At 38.0% G+C, this 21,890-nt stretch overlaps 2 protein-coding genes and 1 long non-coding RNA gene across 10 annotated transcripts in view; 1 reads left to right on the forward strand and 2 right to left on the reverse strand.

The window, feature by feature from the left end:
• Positions 1-2,588: 2,588 nt before the first annotated feature.
• Positions 2,589-14,912, reverse strand: LOC123515711 (progranulin-like). Of its 2 annotated transcripts, none has more exons than XM_045274541.1 (10): positions 14,789-14,912; positions 14,546-14,652; positions 13,125-13,295; positions 11,895-12,073; positions 9,221-9,350; positions 6,399-6,574; positions 6,040-6,249; positions 5,479-5,604; positions 5,112-5,252; positions 2,589-4,143 (listed from the first exon to the last, which is right to left on the reverse strand). In XM_045274541.1, the coding sequence occupies exons 1-10, from the start codon at positions 14,866-14,868 to the stop codon at positions 3,988-3,990; spliced, it is 1,476 nt and encodes a 491-aa protein (XP_045130476.1). In that variant the 5' UTR covers positions 14,869-14,912; the 3' UTR covers positions 2,589-3,987. The 2 variants fall into 2 exon arrangements, with proteins under 2 accessions (XP_045130476.1, XP_045130475.1); XM_045274540.1 differs by having other exon boundaries at positions 11,895-12,082.
• The window catches only part of LOC123515714, an 11,790-nt gene continuing 4,746 nt past the window's right edge, over positions 14,847-21,890 (forward strand). Inside the window, exon 1 of the long non-coding RNA XR_006677980.1 lies at positions 14,847-14,986. This is a non-coding gene — a long non-coding RNA (uncharacterized LOC123515714). The remainder of the gene's footprint in view (positions 14,987-21,890) is intronic.
• The window catches only part of LOC123515709 (cell cycle checkpoint protein RAD17-like), a 10,215-nt gene continuing 7,824 nt past the window's right edge, over positions 19,500-21,890 (reverse strand). For all 7 annotated transcript variants that reach the window (XM_045274532.1, XM_045274535.1, XM_045274533.1 and 4 more), the window contains 3 exons: positions 20,991-21,220; positions 20,353-20,590; positions 19,500-20,088 (listed from right to left, as the gene is read on the reverse strand). In XM_045274532.1, the coding sequence (XP_045130467.1) occupies positions 19,862-20,088; positions 20,353-20,590; positions 20,991-21,220 (695 nt within the window). In that variant the 3' untranslated portion in view covers positions 19,500-19,861. The remainder of the gene's footprint in view (positions 20,089-20,352; positions 20,591-20,990; positions 21,221-21,890) is intronic.

Raw genomic sequence — 21,890 nt, forward strand, 5'->3', positions numbered from 1 at the left:
TTTAACTTTCTCCAGTTCTACTCCATCTCCCATCTTATAGATTCCCACAGGTCATCTTTCACTCTTTCCCATTTCCATGACATGGCTTTTGTTCACATTGAATTCCATTTCCCACTTCTTACTCCATTCCCAGATCTTATTAAGGTCTTCTTGCAGTATTTCACAATCCTCCTTTTGCTTTATAACTCTGCACAGTTTCGTATCATCTCCAAACAGATTTATGTAGCTGTTCACTCCGCTTTCTACTGCTCTCCACTTAGACTTCATATCTTTAACTACCGTCCTTATTTCTCTCCCCCTCAAATAATTTTCTATCCATCTCAATGTGCTTCCTTTTAAGCCACCCTTCTCATCTAACTTCCATAGTAATCTTGCATGTGGCACTTTGTCAAACGCCTTTTTTAAATCCAAATAAATACAGTCAACCCATCCCTCTCTCTCTTGTACTCTATCAACTATTCTAGAATAGAAACTCAATAAATTAGTTACACAAGACCGTTTTTTTTTTCTAAAACCAAATTGGCTATTTGATATTAATTTGTTGTCTTCAAGGAACTCGATCCATTGTTTCTTTATTATTCTTTCACACATCTTGCATATTACACTAGTTAGTGATACCGGTCTGTAATTTAAAGGTTCTTCCTTCCTTCCGCTCTTATATATGGGAACCACCTCAGCTCTTTTCCATTCTACTGGTACTGTTCCATTTTCTATTGAGCATTTTATGATGTTGTATATAGGACTTGCTAGTTCTTCCCTACATTCTTTCAGTATTCTGCCTGAGACTTCATCTGGTCCCATTGCCTTCTCTTCATCCAGTTCCTTCATTAACTCTTTTATTTCAAGCTTGGTTACTTTAATCTCTTTCATATAGATTGTCTCTCTATTACCCTGTGGCCTCTCAAATTTGGATTCCTTAGTAAAGACCTCCTGGAATTTTTATTTAATAGTTCTGCCATACTTTTGGGTCTTCCACCATCCCGTTCTCTCCTTTTAACCTTTCTATTGTTTCTTTTGCCTAATTTTTCCATTTATGAATCTATAGAACAATTTTGGTTGCTCCTTACATTTTTCGACAATGTCCTTTTCAAGTTCTTTTCCTCTTCCTTCCTCACCTTAACATATTCATTTCTCGCTGCCTTGAAGTTTTCCTTATTTGCTGGATTTCTATTTCTCCTCCACCTTTTCCATGCTCCATCTCTTTTCTCCTTTGCCCTAGCACACCTTGCATTAAACCAATCTTTCTTTCCTTCTTCTTTAGGTCTATATTTTGGGACATATTCCTGACTCCTGTTTTGTATATTTCCAAAAATAAGTTATATTTGTCTTGCATTGTCTCTGAGTTTTCCATCTCCTCCCAGTCTACGTTTTAAAATAGTTCTTGAGATTCTCAATATCAGCCTTTCTGTAATTTAATCGGTCTCCTTTGTATGAATCGTCTCTATCTTCCTTTCCTCTTCTATATCTATTTCTAATATTGCATGGTCACTCTTTCCCAATGGGCACTTATATCTTATATCATCATTCATTTGTATACCCCTTGTAAAAACTAGGTCCAATCTCGCCGGCTCGTCGTTTCCTCTGAATCTTGTGCATTCCTTTACTCTCTGGTCCATCATATTGTCTATCATTAGGTTCAAGAATCTTTCTCCCAGGCTTCTTCCCCATACCACTTTCATAATTTTCCCAGTCCACTTCTTTACAGTTGAAATCTCCTACTAATATCACTTTTCTCCTTTCTTTAACGATTCTCGTTAGACTCCTTATTGTGTCATCTATCATGTCTTTATATTCTTGATTGGTCCATGAATTTGTTTTGGTGGCACATATGTTACAATGATTGTTAACTCTTTTTATTAATATGCATCTTAATATACAATACTTCTGCTTTTCCTTCCCCCATTCCATTTCGTTTATCACTATCTCCTTCCTTAACATAATCATGACTCCTCCTCCTCCTTTACCCACTCTGTCTCTTCTCCATACATTATACCTATTATCCAAGTCTATTTTGATTGGCTCATTTAGTTTTGTTTCAGCCAGGCATACAATATCTGGATTTTCTTTATGTAATCTCTTAATTCTAGTTTACTTGATAAAACCCCGTCTATGTTCGTATACATCATTTTTAGTCTTTTGCCTTTATCATTTTTAATTTAACTTGTTCCACTTTTTTCTCTTCCTTCTCGTTTATATACCATTTCCTTATCCTGTCTCCTAGAATTCTCCAAAAAAATGCCTTCTCCTCTTCTGACCTTTCATTATTCTTTTCCCTTACTGCTGTTGCCAGTTCATTGTATCTCTTCCTTTCTTCCTCATTTCTATTTTTCTTTATTTTATTTTATTTTATTTATTTATTTTTATTTTATTTATTTATTTATTTTTTTTTTTTTTTTTTGTGTGTGTGTGTGTGTGTGTGTGTGTGTGTGTGTCTTGAAATTTCTTCTTTTCTAGAATTATCCAGAATGTATACTATATCATATGAAAAACTTTTTTTTATTTTTTTCCCAGTGTTTACAATCCCACCTATCCCATTTATCATAGTTCTCATTATATTTAATGTACAGTACATTCTTGTGAAGAGAACATTACTTTTATACATTTTATTGTCACAAAAAGTAAATACAAGCATCTTTCCAATTAGTTGAATAAATTTCTTCCACAATAAATGCTGAACTGAAATATTTACACTACAATACGTTATGCATAAAACATGTGGCACACACTGTACATCATCCATATCATCATTATTTCATCACCACAGCTCCATGAAAATCATAAACAATTTTATCCTGGAAATTGAGATTTCTTATTTAGTAATAATAAATTTTATCTATATTTCATCCTACTTAACTCGATTGACCCAAAACCCATGACCTGTACTAACAATGGGAGCTACAGAGATCTCCTTTACTTATGGACATCACCAGCTCTTCTCCCATGGTCACCCTCCCTGCACACTCTTCCAGTCATTCCCATCACCTCATCACTCACTCAGCATCCACCCTATCACACGAGTACTCCCTCAAAGACTTGCTTGTTCTCTCACATTCACGTGTCACACTATCTCCACAAAAAAGTGACACAGGACAGGAGACAGTTCTTATTTAAGATGACTGCTGGGATGCCAAGAATAATTCTGTATATTGAAAAGGAATTATAGCTTCTAAATATCTGAGAACTTCAAGGCCACAGTTGAAAGACAGCATATTTTTACTATAAAGGGAGCGAGTTCCAAGCCAATTACTGATTTCAAAGACAGTTTCTCAATAATGTTACTCATGATATTGAAAAGTATTTGGAGAGGTTTTAAAAAATTTCCAAATTGTCTCTATATTATGCAGTATTGAAGTAATCCCACAATCTGATAAAAATTTAAGTAATTTAATTATCAATTTCATTATCAATCTGAGTTTCAATAATAATGCTGCAGATTAATATGCAATATTGTAAACACTAGTAAAAATTGTAAAAAATAAGTCCATAACAAGACCAGGAATGTCAAATATCCATGTACACTTCAATACTGCACTTAGTAATAATTCACAAAAATTAAAGATTACCATTAGTGTTTCCTTTTTTCCACTTCAATGTGTATTCCTTCAACAAAACTTTTCCTCCGGATTACTTTTTGATTAGATGACAGAATAGTTAATTTTTCCTCACCGTCATTAAAATCCAGAGATCTGTCAGCTCTACAAGGGAAGACAAACTTGTTCTCAGAGCAAGTAGGAAATAAGGCCAGGCACTCTTACATGCCTCTCTTTACACCACTGCAGAACATTTTACAAAGATATAAAAAAACTTACAACTACAAATACAATGCCCATAGAGATTGTACCCTTTCATGCAGGAAAAAAAAAAAGACAAAATAATAATCCAATCATCACAAACCAGCCCAATGTTGACTATGGGGCAAGACAGTGTCTCCTTCATGGGAAATAAGAGCCAAGAAAAATACTTCTACACCACAGAATCCAAAGGTGATTAAGGAGCAAACATCACTTTGGGAGAACCGGACTCAATTGAGTGGTGCATAATGAGTGTTTTGTTGAGGGTGCCTGCCTCCATCCTCTCACACCCTTGGTCAGCACACCAGTACCCATGAGGACAGCAGTGCCTCATGTCTCCACAGCATGTTGCCTGCCGACATCAACACACATAAATACTCTTGCACATCTTATTAGCCTGAGTTAGCTCTTAGAAAATTAATATGGGTGATTTCTTTTATGTCTTTCCTCTACCTCTGTCACTGTAAGAACATAGAATCATAAGAAAATAAGGGAAGCTGCAAGAAGCTCTCAGGATTACATGTGGCAGTCCCTGTATCAAATATACCTATCTATTTCCACCTATGTATTATCACCATCCATAAGTTTGTCTAATCTTTGAAAGCTCCCTAATGATGTAGTACTAACCATCCAATTATCAAGTTAATTCCATTCATCTATCACTACTTGAAAACTATTTCTTCCCATCATTTAACCTTGGAGCCATTATTTCTGGTTTTATTGTAATTACTGGTCTTGAGAATTTTGCCAACATCATCCTTGGTATATCCCTTATACCACTTAACCCCTTCAGTACTGGAACACATTTTTATCATGAATTGTTGGTATGATTAGACGATTTCATTGACATTAGGAAGAGTCTATGGAGGTCAGAAGATAAATGGCCAGTCTTCACTATTTTTATCCCCAACATAAGTTTCTGAAACTGTATAAAATTGCCAAATAGTAAACAAAATTAATATGAAAATGCATCCTTGTACTGAAGGGGTTAAAGCCCTCTATTGAATTAAACTTTCATTCAAGCTTGAACCCATTACTTCTTGTTATACCATAATTACTACTCCTGAGAATTTTATCAACATCACCTTTGGTATACCTTTACACCATTTAAAAGATCTCTAGCAATGGTAAAGGAGATCTCAATCACTAATAAAATCACACTTGTCTGCCAAGGACTTAAAACAGTGACTGTACGCTAAAGCAAGCAGGAATTCAGCACAATGCTAAATGTGACCAAAGCCCAAGTGGATCATAACCAGCCGTGACTACCTACCAGTACAGTAACTTGCAAATAGATGAAATTAGAATGAATGAACTCACATGAGGCATTGGGCAGCAGCCATAGCGGTAAGACGAGATGCTGCAGCAGGTGTTTCCATCTGGACACATGGAGCGGTCAGGGCAAGGCACGTATTCCTCCTCTACAGTGACAGACGGCTCACTTGGGACTGCCATTGGTTTCTGCAGAAGAGTACTGATCATCTTCATGAAGGACTGACCTCTCTTTACTTGTTCATTGAGAGAGAACAAAGTGAAAAGGAAATGAAACAAAACATAACATATGAACAGATGCTACAACTTTATGCTATCCTACCCATTAGGTAAAATAAATTAAGAACATGAAGTAAGATTGTGATGAAGCTAATATATCAATGCACTATTATGAAATCTACACTTGTTTACAGACCTCAGGTACTAAGACTGCAGGAAGGAAGGGGTAGGCAGCCACAATAGACTCTCTCTGACACATGCCTCCAGAAGCACAGCGATAACCATGCGGACAACAATGCTCATGGTCAGAACAGCACGTTGCCTGAAAACAATTAATCGGAATATTAAGTCTATCCTGTTAAACATTTTTTGATAATTAAAAAAATTCAGATATCTGCACCTAATTAGCTACTGGAAATGCAAAAACTTCAAGAACATAACATGAGGGATACTGTAAAAAGAAGTCAGGCCTGTATATAGTAGCCCATGTATGAAACGGGTCTCCCTTGACTTACACTTATCATCTCGTACAAATATCATTCAAGTCTTTTAAATCTCCCTACTGGCTGAACATTAACAACCAGAATGCTGAGTCTATTCCATTCATGTAACCAAGAACCAATTCCTTTCACCTATTTATTTTTAGTTAACTTTTTCAAAACTGAAACCCATAATTTGTCCTATCCAGATTACTAGTCTATGAATTTTGTTCACATCACGTTTCTTTCAAGAAGGGAGGTAGTGGAGCAGTTCTCACCTGAGGCATGGGACAGCAGCCGTAGGAGCCATCACGCATCATACAACAAGTATTGCCTGGGTTACATCTGCTCCTTCGGTCAGGGCAAAGACCATTGGGACCATCACTTGTCTCTTCTGCCTTTTCTGCTGGGGAGGCTGCTGGCTGTGCTGAGATGGTGGACAGTTTCATAGTAGCCAAGGAGAATGACTGCACTGAGAAACTACTGGACTGGAAAATAAAAGAATTAAGAGCCATGAGACAATGAGTACGACAAAACCCACACATGACAGAATAACAGATTGATTGACATTATTCATTTGATAGAGGAAAAGGAAGAGTTCATCTTTAGAGCACTCAGTAATACCAGGAATACTCACTGCATCACAAGTGCCCCGAGAATTGTTGCAGTTGGTATTTTTGGGGCAGCAGTGTATGAGGTCAGTGCAGCAGACAGCCTCAGTGTAAGGACAGCAACCATATCCTCCATCTTGCACCTTGCAGCACGTAAACTTCTCCAGACATGGGTGACCATCAGGACACTTGCCCCCTGGATCTATTATGGGTGAAAACAACCTTGTTACATTTGACTTAGATGTGAAGGAACAACTGTGAATGTGTTTCTGTTTAAAACATATACTTGTGAATGTGAATGTACAGGTAACTCGATTTACGTGTGTTTAATTTACGCGTCTTTGTTATTATGCGACCGAAAAAATATTATAATTAATTTAATTTGCATGATTGGTTTGCTTATGCGCAATTTGGCCCAACCGCATTTTCAAACTGAGCGCCAGACGCAATTTCAAACTGCATGCTAGAGAGTTCCGCAGCTGGCCAATAGTGGGAGCTCCGCTGCTCCTTCCTTTTCTCGTGCCTCATTTGCAGTCTGCCAGCACTGAGTACAGACGGAATCTCTTCAATCTGCCTGTAATTCATCAAGATGGCCCCAAAATGTCTTTCATCTTCTGCATATGGGGTTATTTTTGATAAGTGAATTTTTGATAAAGTGGAAAAGCTTAGAGGAAGATGGTGACTGACTGTGGTGTGAGTGAAGGCAGTGATGCAGTAAGTGTTGTGTTTACGTATTCTTTGTTTTGTTGTTTTCTCTTATTTTTTGCTTTCTCTTATTATTTCTTGCTTTTCCATTTACTTTAAATACCCTTCTAGTACAGGCAACACCTGCTTAACAAAGGTGTTACGTTCCTTAAAAAAAACCTTTGTTAAGCGAATTTTCGTTAAGCGAACCAATTATAACAAGTTTAACCCCTGACTTGAGCTTCCATTGAGAGTAAACAAAGCAAGAGTGCATTAAAGTGCAGTAAAAGGTTTAATGAAAGTAAAAATTATGAAGTTAAACATTTAAGCAGTTTAATTTAAGACTAAGTCATTATACTGCATTGTACTGCATACAAAATTTATGTACCACATTTCCACAAGGCTTTCCATTTTATCCAAAACAGAGTCACGAGTTCAGGTGGTTCTTTTTGCTTGCAAGGAAGATATCATCTCACCAACCTTCTTAATAGAGTCTGCCGACTTGAAAATGGTAGACAGTAGATGGAGTCAAGCCATGATGGGAAGCAATGCTATTAGTTTTCTCGCCTCTCTCGTGTCTGTGAATAATATCCAGCTTCACTTCGAGAGTAAGAGACTTCCTGGTCTTAGCAACGCTAGGCGACATTGCAGGACATTTTGGTGGCATGTAGAGCGAGGGAAGACAAGCTGCTGCTGACGCTGTTATTGTTTTGAACTAGAGGAGTGAGTGGTGTGCGTTTTGTCCATGAGAGGCGCTGGTGTATTAAAAAACCTGTCAGCTTGGGTGATACGGCCGGGCTTTCAAACTTAGAAAAAAAATTATCTGGATAAAATTTTGTTAAAGGGAGTTTGGTGTTCGTTAAACGAGTAGATGGTAGTAAAAGGAAACCTTCGTTGTAGCAAAATTTTGTTAAGCGGGGGTTGCCTGTATTTAGAATGGTAAATAATAAAACATGTTAATTTAGCCAAATAAATTGAGTATTTTGTACGAATTTCTTGAGACCACATCCCACATTCCCCCTATTATCTATTATTTCTTATGAGAATTACATGTTTGTTTTACGCGAATTTTGATATATGCGATGCCTCTTGGAACGCATCTATCGCGTAAATCGAGTTACCTGTATTCAAAAGTATTACACGTATTACATATTAACCAGAATGCGAAAAAAACATCAGCAGATGTAAATGTGTGAATGAGGCTGTTTCCTCTCTATTATCCCTTTTACCTGGGATGCTGACCTTAGCTATCTTGTAATACTTTGTTCTCCCATAGGGTTTATCTGATTATCTTGAAAGACCACTGCAGTGATTACTTAACTTGTCATGGGTCCTTTTTCATGATGTAGAAATTTTGTCAAAATATCAATAATATAATGAAATGAGTGAAAACAACAATATCTTTCACTAAAACCCCTGAAAATAGCCATATGAAGTGCACAATTTGAAAAAAAAGGTACTAGTATAGAGACAAAGATGTGTTTGTAGGACAGAGATGCCTAAGGGGTCATCACATGTTTCAACAGTGCTATGTAAAAAAAGCATATGGTAACCCTTTCATTGTGATATGCAACAATTCACAGCATTAAAATCTATGTATGGAATCTTCAAAAGCATCTACAAGAGAGAGAGAGAGAGAGAGAGAGAGAGAGAGAGAGAGAGAGAGAGAGAGAGAGAGAGAGAGAGAGAGAGAGAGGGTGGGGGGTGGGGGGAAGATAAAACTTAATCCATTTAGCAGTTTCTTCTCACTAGAATGTGTGTGTGGTGGTGGTGGTGGCTGTAGAACAAGAACAGATACCTCACAGTGGAAAGTGGCTGAGGAACAATATGCCAAACTGTAGTGATAGGGCTAAGCACCAAATGAGTAAGGCACATCACATTTTAGAACTTCACACTTAGCCAGCAAGCAAGTGGGTAGCAAGTCATCAGCGTCAATCACTCCTGTTCACTAACTGACTAGCACACTTATTACCTCATATTTCAAAACATTTCTCTCTCTCTCTCTCTCTCTCTCTCTCTCTCTCTCTCTCTCTCTATCACACACGAGGTTAGGATGAGTGTGTACAGGAGAGTGTTCGGAAGTGACCCATTCGTGCTCACTGGCTGACCTCTCTCAGGGATCCTGGCCACACTGAGATGGGGAACACATAAGGGTTAAGTTTACCTGCAACTTCCAGTGGTTCAAGCTCAGATTCAACTTCAAGTACAGTTTCAGGTTCAGGCTTAGGCTCAGGCTTCCTTGGGGGCTGACTTCTCATTAAGGAAGCCATTTTGCCCAGCCAATTGCCACTGTTCTGAAAAGTTGATAATAGTGTGAGACAATTACAATACTTCTGTAGCAATGAAACCTAGGAATTTACAATGACAAGGAAATGGATGTCTTAATAATTATGTGATGGTCATAAATAATGAACCATAATTAAAGGCATAAATTTCTCACCTCATACTACTCACAGTTCTTTTATCATAGTACAGGTTGGACCTCCCAAATAAAAAAATATCCATAATTTGGCAAATCCTATAATTGCAGGAATTATTCAAATTTCCACAAATAATGTAAGTTTGCCAGAACGTCGCTATGACACAGTGGTGCTGTCAAGTCTTTTTTTCTACTTTTCACCAGTACTTATTGTCTGCTTGTCTTGCTGTAAAATTAAATTTGTATTCCTTAAACGTTTTTTTATCCTTCTGCACTTGTACAGCTAATATATATCATATCAAAGCATTGTTAGCTATAATGCAAAATGACTAAGACTATGCATGTGTTTTAAGGTGCTTACTTAAGGACCAACTGTAATCCGGAATTTTCCCTAATCTGGCAAGCCTTAGGTCTAGCAGTTACCGGTTTTGGAAGGTTCAACCTGTATTTGGTATACTAATAACAGTATTCTAAAAATATTCTGATTTTTCATTAAATAGCAAATGATACAAGTAAGTGTTATATACATAATAAAATTTAAGGTATTCCAGGTACATGTATGATGATGTGGCATTGCCACCAAAACTGAGGCAGAATTTTCTATGGGGGAAGGGAGGAGCAGAGTCAGGTCACCACTCACATGCAAATTGACTCACTTTTCATTTGGTCATGATGGAAGGACACCCAGATGCTTCCCCATCCTACTGTATTGCACAGCCAGGCCAAGGAATTCAATTACAGAATTAATAAATACTTCATAAAAGAAAAGACAAATCAAGGACCACTTATACCCAGAAATCAAGTGAGGAAGAGAACAGCAAATGCAGCGGGAATATCTGAAGCCAAAGGGAAAAGGATTTGTTCCAGCACAAATAAGATATATGACAGCACCACAATCATGTCAGCCTGTGTTCACTTCTCCAAAACAGAACTACTTTGCAACAATAATAAACTTTAAAGACTTCAGTTAGTGTGTCCTAAGAACAATAATTTAAGAATCCTATACAATAAGAGAAATACCTACACTGCAGAATATAAAGGAAGAATTAAAAGAAAATCTATTTCAATAGATGCTAGGACAGTCAACAGAGAAATTGACTTCTGACACAATAGATTTGATGGTCACAAATTTCTGATGGAGACAAGTGATGAGCAAGCTGCACGAGCACAGCATGAGATGCAGCAACTCTAGAAATCCTATGACTGCTTTGTTTACCTCGATGAGACTTAGATCAACCAGAATTACATCATACCAAAGTGTTGGGTTTCTAAAACATATAACAAAGCCATAGGAATAAGAGTTCCAAACAGAGAAATGGAGCTGCTTCATCACCTTCCATGCAGGAACTAAACATGGATTTGTTAGAAATGCTGACCTTGTATTCCAAGCAAAGAACGATGGTGATTACCATAATCAAATGACATCAAGATGTGAGGAATGGTTTTGGAAACCGCTGCTGCCTAACATTCCTCCTAACTTTGTCAATGTGATGGACAATGATTCCTACCACTCAGTGCAGCTTCAAAAAATGGCAACTCAAGCTTAGAAAAAAAAAAGAAATCAAAGAATGGTTCATCAAGAAAGGATAACAGCCAGGTGATGAGTTATCAAAAAGTTCATCTTCACTTCTCACTAAGAAATACAACAATGGCAAAAAAAATTTCATTGACACCACTGCCAAGGATGTTGGACATAGGGCTGTGTGGTTACCACCTTATCACTGTCAGTACAACCCCATTGAACTCATTTTGGCCCTAGTAAAGAAGAATAATGCTGATAAAAATAACTATAAGTTGGCAAATCTGAAAATCCTTGTCAAACAGTCCCTGAAGCAAGTTACACCAGCACACAAGATGAATACAGTACTCATTTGTGATCAACACAGAGACACTCAAGCAGAGGATTTGGACTTCAGCGGATGTCTCTATAAAACCCCATCCACACGATTGGGCATTGCTCTTGAACACAGACAAGCAGTCTGTACAATGACGAACATCCCACTTTTGTTTGCAGAACAATGAGCAGAATGCTTGTTCTCTTCTTGCTCGAAAACACTGAACACTGCTCACATACAGGAGCATTATGTTGCTGCCAGACACACGAAATTTCATTAAGTAGTTATCACTATGACTGGTAGTGAGTAAACAAAATGTCTGTCCCTACACATGTTCTATAGCAGCACTTCTTAATTTAATAGAGCTATATCAGCAACACTCTTGTTTGTGGAATGTGAAACTGGACATATACAAAGACAGAAACAAATGAGCAGCAGCCCTACAGACCATATCAGAGGAAATGAGAAAAGTTGGTAGCAACATTGCACAGATTATCTGCCCCACACTATAGATTAGTAGGTACATATTGACTTTAGTACAATACTAAGAATTTAATGTGTCACCATTGTTACATCCACTATACCTCACATCCACCAGTCACTGGGTCACACTGGGAGCCATGGGGGCAGCAGTGGAAGCCATCCTTGCAGCACTTGGCATCACTGTAGGGACAGCAGCCGTAACAGCCCCGGAACATCTTGCAGCAGGTGAAGGAGCTGGGGCACTCATGGCCATCAGGACAGGTTCTGCTGCTAAATTCACCTGAAAATACTACCTTATTAGTAATAAATACCTAGTCAGTTTGTGGTCAAAGCTAGAAGGAAGAGAATATTATTGGATTGGCCATGTGCTGAGATAAGGAGTACTGTTCATGGATAGGTGGATGCAGGACATGGATCTACTCGGAAAAAAAAAAAATTATGGATGCATGAAGACATAGATGTGATAATAGTACAGAGAAGAGAGATGTGGAGTATGTGGGTAGAAAGATGCAGGACCATTCAAAACATTTGCAGCAGCATTGTAGCAAGGGGTTCTCCATAGTGGCAATCTTTTCTACAAGTCCTTCATATCTTTGTGCAAGGGTCAGATGACAGTGGATTCATGCTTGCTTGTAAAGATCTCTCTCTCTCTCTCTCTCTCTCTCTCTCTCTCTCTCTCTCTCTCTCTCTCTCACACACACACACACACACACACTACAGATCTATTGGAAGATCACATCCTCATCATCAGAACATCCACTTGTTTTTAACATCTGCATCCACTGTTCAGATAAATGAAACATCTGCATTCACATGTACATCTGCATTTGTGATAAAAATCAATATCTGTAACCACAATACACAGAGAATATAGCAGATATATTTCACACACTACAGACTACACGGTAGAGTCTGTAGAGTTGAAAAAATTAATCCATGCTCATTTACTTAATTAACTACTAAACTGCACCTCTTATTAATATCCTTTCAAATTTACATAATCTTAAGTGTCAGGAGTTTCTGGAAAGGCAAAAGAAGGAAAAGAATTTCAGATATTGACTATGTATGTATCATGTAAATATGTACTGCTTAATTTTGCATTTCCTTCTTCATTTGAAAACTCCTTCTAGAGGAAGATTTCAAGATAATCCTTTAATATCTGACACCTAATTGAGTATCTTCTTTTTCTCTCTTTTATGTTGTCCTTGGCCGTGCCCCTCTATCATAAAAAAAAAAAAATTACTAATCTGATTATGAAAATCACAAAAGTCTGGAATGAATTTCAGATAATCTTGAATGTCTACAAATCAAAATATCATCAATGTACATACTTTCATGTCCATCAATGTGGTTGGTTTCCAGAAAGTGTGTCTGCTGAGGGGAGACAAGCTCCAACAAGTCTGCTTCCTGAACCAACTCAGGCTTCACTGATGTTTGTGCAAAGGACACAGCAGGGAAGCCATTCTTGAGGCAAGACTGTTGACGCTCATCACACTTGTAGCCTGCATGACAAAAGACAGTAGTATTATCTAATGACAATCTCCATTAAAATTCAGCTTCATATCATGCGTTGGAGAAAATTATTTAAATGTAGAATTATTAAAATGTTCTTATGCCTAGAAAAAGAAAAATCCAATATCCAGCATATAACTTTTTATAATTTGTGAAAAGCAACAACATTACACACACACACACGCGTAGTGTAGTGGTTAGCACGCTCGACTCACAATAGCGAGGGTCCGGGTTTGAGTCCCGGAAAGCAGCGAGGCAAATGGACAAGCCTCTTAATGTGTAGCCCCCTGTTCACCTAGCAGTAAAATAGGTACGGGATATAACTCGAGGGGTTGTGGCCTCGCTTTCCCGGTGTGTGGAGTGTGGTGTGGTCTCAGTCCTACCTGATGATTGGTCACTACGAGCTCTGAGCTTTTTCCGTAGGGGAAAGATTGGCTGGGTGACCTGCAGATGACTGTGGTGAATAACATACACGCATGCGCACACACACACACACACACACACCAGTAGCTCAGTGGTTAGAGTGCTGGCTTCACAAGCTAGAGGACCGGGGTTCAATTCCCCGGCCGGGTGGAGATATTTGGGTGTGTCTCCTTTCACGTGTAGCCCCTGTTCACCTAGCAGTGAGTAGGCACGTGATGTAAATCAAGGAGTTAGACCTTGTTGTCCTGGTGTGTAGTGTGTGCCTGGTCTCAGGCCTATCCGAAGATCGGAAATAATGAGCTCTGAGCTCGTTCCGTAGGGTAACGTCTGGCTGTCTCGTCAGAGACTGCAGCAGATCAAACAGTGAAACACACACACACACACACACACACACACACACAGAGAGAGAGAGAGAGAGAGAGACTAACAAGTGGTAGTGTAATCTGTATGTAATCTGTAAACAGTAATTACCATGAACACAAGTGACAGTCTGAGTCTAGTAACACTATAACAAGGACCAAATTCTGAAACATTTGCCACAGCCAGATTATCTCCAAAAGGCTACAGTTAAAGTTACATTGGTCTTTAAAAGATATTTTCATGGTTTTAGTTAAATATACTGTATTAATAAGATTTCTACATTATTAACATAAACACTCTACAACTTGGCTAAATATCTCTGTGGTCTTTGGAAATACTCATGATGAGAAAGCAAAGGATTTCAGAAAACAGGCATTAGACCCATCATACATTGATATTTACAGGAACAGTAATACCCATACCATGACACTACAACACTAACACTCATCATACTCACTGTGGGGACAACAGTGCACACGGTCACGGCAGCACTGAGCTTCGGGATACTTGCAGCACCCAAACTCAAGGTTAGCAAGCTGACAGCAGGTTGTGTTCTCAGGACATCTGAAAAATATAATAATTATATAACAAAAAAGGATTATAGGATTAAATTAATATACATATATTTGTTGAGAGAGAGAGAGAGAGAGAGAGAGAGAGAGAGAGAGAGAGAGAGAGAGAGAGACGGACTCGGACTCACTTGACTTCCCCTCCAGGGCAGATGTCAGCCCATACCTGCACCACCACCACCGCCACCAACAGCAGCTCCCGGCACAGCATCACGCCGCAGCTCACACAGGCGTCTACCAGACTACCACACCCGCAGCGAACTGCTGGAAGGCACGCGTGAATAAAAATAGATGCTAAGCCTGCAAAACATTACCTGAGGATTATGAAGGTAAGTCAGTCTACTAATGCCGCATTCATTTTGGAGTAAAATACGACGGCTTTTAAAATTGTGATGTCACTGATGTGCACAATGAAGAAATCAGTCGTGCCACTGAAGCACTGTCTAAATTTACATACCCCACCTGACTTAATGAACCCCTACAAATGTTATTTGCAATAAAGATCCACATACACAAGTTTAAATACTATTCAAACACATAGATCATATTTATAAACACTGCACTGAAGTTTCCAAGGTTCCAACTGACGTGACACAGCTTTTCAAGCGTATTTCTAGTGACCAGTCAACAAACATTCTACATAACTAACTGAAGAAGCACTAAGAACCCGGCTAATGACTGATGTGGCCTTGGGTAATAGTCGTGGTGAGAAGGCAAAGTGTTGATTACTGAATCCCACTTTTCTATTCTCTGATACCTTGACACCCAAACGAGTCACCAATACGTTGTGATTGTACTGAACAAACCTGAAGAGAGGAAGAGGAACTGATAAGCGGGACAGTTCTCAGTGCACACTCACTCGATGCTTGCCCTACACTGTCTAATCACAAGACAACTCGGGCTGCTTTTCTCACTTCGTTTTCAAGCCACGCCTCCTCCCCTCTGACCGTTCAGCTGCCACCCTCACTGTATGATTTGCTTAGTTGCTACCAGGCTTATTCGTGGTCTAAACGTGATCAGAGGGCGGATATTTGATCATGTTTCTGATCCTTAACCTTGCTATCTCGTCGCTGAGGCTGTGTTTGCTTGCTGACCTGATAACAAGCTGGTGATGGAGGGGAGAAAGATTAAAAGTAAGATAACAGCCTAAAATAAACACAATCTACATGCTAAGGACCGCCCTAGTAGTATACAGTACCTACACCACATCACACAATCACAAAGTAAAGTGTAAAGTCCTCCCTACAGACACTCACTTTTGTGCTTGAGTCTGCTTGGGAACAGGATGTGAGCCTAAAGGACATTCAACTCCCAGTACACTACAATAGACGACCTTGAAAATGGTTCAAGTCCCGCACACGTGGACACGGAGACAAGGAACAGACTGATCTTCCATAAGAACGTTACTATTACGTCATTAATGGTAAAATATCCATCTAAACTCTTCTTAGTAATATCGTATTATGAATTGCGAATTAAGCGTTTCGGAGGCTGTGGACAGGAAGGAAAAAAAAAAAAAGTGCACCATGTGTATACTTCCTGAAGCGAACGTGTCCCCACAGATAGGCGGATTAAACTAGATATCCTTGACTGGGCCTTTCCATACTGTTCCTTCACATGACTGCGTTGTAAAACGTATTGTGAAGAACGCTGCCCGCACCTCCACAGCTTTGAAAAGGACTTATAGTTACATACATTTATAGGGGCTTGTAATTTTTTTTTTTTTTTTTTTTTACGGTTCAGATGACATATTAAAAAGATTATCACATTGTTGTCTGAATAAACTCTAGTGAATCCCGCTAACCATCTTTGCGGCCTTTGAAAGTGGTCGTGAAAGAGCATAGGAATTCTAATACATTTCTAAACACAGGTCTTCTATTCGAGCTTATCATAAGTGTTTTTATTGATAGACTAGTGCCTGCACTTCATGACATCGCTACACCTGAGAAAAATTTTTTTGAAATAATAATAATGAATAAATAGATAAGTATGTAAATAAACCTGACGATAGAGTGTTACGGGTTAGGTTGTTGAGATGCCACAAACGTTTGGTAAGGCCCGTCGTTGTTCAGACAATGGTAGGAATCTCAGGAAATGACTGGCAGGGCGGCGGATAGCTTACAACGTGACTAGCAATAAACACACACACACACACACACACACACACACACACACACACACACACACATATATATATATATATATATATATATATATATATATATATATATATATATATATATATATATATATATATATATATACACACACAAATTTCACCACATACCACTTTGAAGTTAAGCCATTTGAAGCACTGAGAACCCGGCTAATGACTGATTTGGCCTTGGGTAATTGGTGGAAGCTGAACAGCGCTTTCCACATATACTCTTTAAGTACGCCTACAGGCACTATAGGCCATAAATATATATATATATATATATATATATATATATATATATATATATATATATATATATATATATATATATACACACACACACATGCTTATATATATATATATATATATATATATATATATATATATATATATATATATATATATATATGAAAAGAAGATAACAAAAGAAATCAAAGAAAGCAGAAATAGAGGGAAAAAGATGTGGGAATATAAGTAAAAGAATATTATAAGAAGAATCAGTCAAAGGAAAAAAATATTGTTATGGTTATAATAATAGAGAAGATAGTCTGGAGCTGGAGAAAGAAAAGGTGGAAAAACTTTGGGTTTAAGGAGCAGTATTTACAAGAAATCTGATAATGATCAAGAAGTCTGGAGGTTATACAAGGAAAAAAAGATATATATATATATATATATATATATATATATATATATATATATATATATATATATATATATATATATATAATTATGAGAAATAAAAAGCAATATTTACATAAAATATTTAAATTATATAAATATATTATGGAATGTGCATAGAAAGGTGAGACAAGTATATAGAAAAAAATAAGAATAAAAACTTGAATATAAAAGAAGGTTAGATAGTGGATTTATGGACATGTATTTATTTAGATATGAGGTAATTTATGGACATAAAAAGCATGGTATATGAAAATTTTATTTATTTGGATAGAGCATGAATAGGTAAAGAGTGACTAAGTTCATAGATGAGAAACAAACAAGGATTGGATATATAAAATGTTAAAGGGAAAATATCAGAGATGTTTGCAAGTTAATTATCAATAGGGAAATTGATAAAAACTTAAAGGAAATGGTAAAAACAGGATATATAGAAGAAAAATGGAGGGAATGAACAGTAGTAAGACAAAGAAGAGTAAAGGAACTGACACCACACCATAGCATTTGATGATGTAAGATATAAATTGTGCTTGGTAAGAAACTCCTGTCCCCACTTTTTTCATCCATCCACTTCATCTTGCCATCATTATTTCTTCACAATGCCTCTTACATGCTGCTTTTCCCATCCTCCCACACCCCGCACCAAGTTAATCATGGTTGTCTCAGGATCATAGCATCCATAATTTCTTTCAAAATGGCATCCCCTCCATTTTTCTGCAGTTGACTTCCACTTCTCTGCTTGGCAATCAGTATGGTATATTCCACCCTCCTGACCTATTCCTTTATTCCCACAACATTGGCATCATGCACACTGGTGGCTAGTACATCCACTCCCAGGGAAGGAGCTTGGTAGCCCCTGACAGGCAGGCAGGAATGTGGCGAACCATACTATCCTCAGTAATCTGTATTTAGGGGGCCTTCTCACCAACTTCATTGTTTCACATCTCTCAGTGTTCAGTCTGGTCAGTTGCAGTTGGTTATTGGGCCACCAGGGTCAGGTCCCTTAGCGTTTTTTATTTATTTATTTATTTTAACTATATAGTTGGTGCTGGCATCGGCTTCATTGTTGTCATTTACTGTTAGGCAGCTCTTGTCATCGCTTTCTTTACGCTCACCATCCTTTATCATCCATGCACCTTGTGTCCGTTCTGGGCATCCATCACACGCAAGCATATAATTGTGCTGTGACTCAGCAGCAGCAGGCTCGAGGCTACCAGCTTCGTGTTCACATCTTTCATACTACGCAATTCACATAGCACAGTCTCATACATCTCTTACACGCTACTCCTCTTGACCTGCTGTTGGTCCTCACACACACCACTTGCATTTATCACTGTTTTACTTAACTTACTTATCACTGAAAACTTCAAAAGAAATCTTTCTCACACAGGTCCGTCTCCCTCCTTGTTGTTTTCCTAGGGACAGACGTCGTCACTTATGACTTCAAGATCGAGATCAATGACTGCGGCAGCCGTAGTTTTTTTTTTTTTTTTTTTCCCTGCTTGTCTTTGTTCTCTACATGAGCTATCACTTCAAAGGACAGCTGGCTCCGGGACGCTGTGCGACTGATACAGGATAACCTAGATGGCCCTGGTGGCCCTTTGTTATCCTATTATTTATGTTATGTTAGGTTATGAGCCACCTGTAACATTAAGATCATGCCGTTCACCTATGATGGATTCTTATGAGCGCATGGTTATCACACGATGTTAAGCCTACAATGTGATGAAGTCTCTTAATTTTAATCATATATTCTTATTCCATTATTCTAGTAAGAAGAAAAAAATAATGACTGTCTCAGTGAAATTCCTCAGTTTTCTAAAAATGATTTACGTAATCATCATACATACACATCTCCAAATGTTATGACTTCAACATAAATAAATACTATGGAACATAGCGTGCCTTGGGCACCCATGACACAGGAAATTTGATTCAAGGAAGGATTTACTGGACATTTCCTAATGAAGGCAGATTAATCTTAGGATATAAAGTATAGCAACAAGTTTCTATATCTCATGTATTTCCAACTTTTGTTGATACACATTCACTCATCAGTATCATTGTTCTGGTATGAGTCAATTTCTATGACTCTTCACTAGCCTTGTGAACAATAATATTGTCTTGTGTATACACACAGTCTTTTGTGCCAGAGACCTCTTGATCATGTATAAAGTTCATGAAAATCAGGTGTAATGTTCATTCTTTTAATTCAAAATCACTCCAAAATGCAAGTTATTTACTTCTTACAATAAAGAATACAAACTTCATATTAAATATAAAATAACATTTTTCAAATTTCACTTTAGTTCCTGTGCAATGGAAGCACATGACTACTAAAAGAAAACTGATTGATTGGACACCCAATTCAGTCATCATCTGGATCCTCAATTGTTAATTCCTCATCTGGATCTTCCTCAACTTGACTGCTGCTGGAAACTGTTGGTGGTCCAGGTAGCACAGAAGGGACAGTTCTGTCTACTTCCTCTGCCTCAGTGCCGATGCTGCTAACATCCTTCTCTCCTAAGCGTTCTGTATAGATAATCCTCTGAGAGCTTGACAACAGACCCACCTCACAAAAAGTATGTGATGATCCTGTTGGAAGAAGTAAATTCTTACATTAAATGCTGTTCCTACAAACTACTGAGATTTACATCTAAAACTTCTGATTAGATTATCTTTTGCCAATTGTTATTCATCCATTCTTTCTATACAGCCAAACTACCTTACCTCTTCTGTTGCCCACCAGCCTTATAAGCATATTATGACATAAAGTATTTAAATAAACTTTCTCTGTCAGTGCTTAGTTCCTATAATGACACTAGTGACCAACACAAATTTATAATAAGCATCCCTCACCTGGTAAAATTCTGCATTTGAATGGCACCAAGATAGTCATGAGTTCCTCTGTTGTGAGTGAGTGTTTACAGTGTTCCTCCTTGATTGCCAAGGAGTGCTCTTGCATTTTCTTTGTGACAGCATACCACTGTGGCCGGGTGATGGGCCGCCATGCACCACCAGAGGTGCCGTCTTTATTGGGGTGCATCAAGCCTCTCGCTGTCACTGATGCTGAATATCCCTCCAGCACATCTCGTTCCTAAGCAAAGAAAATATCTCGGTAGATGATACGTGGTAATGGAGATGTAGTTCAGTCATTAAACAGTTAATACTGTCATACAAATAAATGTGATCATGAATTATATAACAAATGTTGATGCCAATGGCCAGTTTAGAAACTTGTCAAGTAACCTAGAACAACAATTTTTTTTCTCTGGTAAATATAATAGTCTAGAATTGTTGGCCATATAGCAGAATATTTTGGCAAAACTGTCACTGTGAAAATTTTTGGATATATCACCCATTTATGCAACTGCATATTTCATGATTATCAAATTCATGTTCAGTAAAAGTCAACTGTACAGCTCAGTGAAGACATGCATTATGTATGGTGGTCAATTTCTCATAAAAAGAGATTATACTACCATCATTATACTAACCATCCAATCAGCAGTCAACACATCTGAATCTGAGAGATAATGAGCTGCTTTTGCCACACACTCAATGTCTGAGAAGAAGTTCAAATAATTTTGGTGAAGAAAAAGGCTGAAACTTGAAGCTCCCATGGATGTCTTCTCAAAGATACTTTCTGGATTCTCTTGCAAGGGCAGTCTCTCATTTTTCTTCAAGTGTTCGGGCAAAGTGTCAACAATCCCCTTATCTAAGTCTCCTGCATCAAAATGAGAAATTTGATATAAAGAAAATGCAGTATATTCATAAACACATAATAAATACTACAGATAAATTAAATATTGCAATATGTTTGTAGATCATTCAACTTTATAGTGTTCATCTATTTTTATTTTTTAACAACATACAGTACAGTAATTGCCCATGTATCTGGATTATAGCAGCCAAGGCCCTGGCAGATATGCGAAGTATCCGGATACGCAGAATTTCCCCTCCCAACCCCTTATAAATTGAGAAAAAACATGTACATAACCCAAATGGGTAAGAAAACAATGAATGAAAGCACATTAAATGTATCATCCGGAATAAAAAATGGTACATAAGCAGTACAAGGGATGGTGGAATGTACACACAACAGAAAAGGTGGCGTCACACTACCATTTTTCCGTCAACTTTCTTACGAGTTAAGACTGTCAACTTTTGTCAATGCTCGTCTTCACACACAAGCTTGCTACCGCCTTTGTCGCGTTTGTCAACTATAAACAAACATGGCAGGCCCTTCACGCCCAGCAAGTCATTGTTATTTTGGGCCTTTATTGCTCTCTATGAGAAACTTTTCAAACAGCTTTGTCCAGTCATAAACAACAGAGCAGCTCATCTTGGCCAGTTGCTACTTGGAACCTCTGCCTTGGAGCGTCGCAGTCCCAGAG

This window comes from Portunus trituberculatus, chromosome 39, assembly GCF_017591435.1.
Source record: "Portunus trituberculatus isolate SZX2019 chromosome 39, ASM1759143v1, whole genome shotgun sequence".
In the NCBI taxonomy this organism is placed as follows: Eukaryota; Metazoa; Arthropoda; class Malacostraca; order Decapoda; family Portunidae; genus Portunus; species Portunus trituberculatus.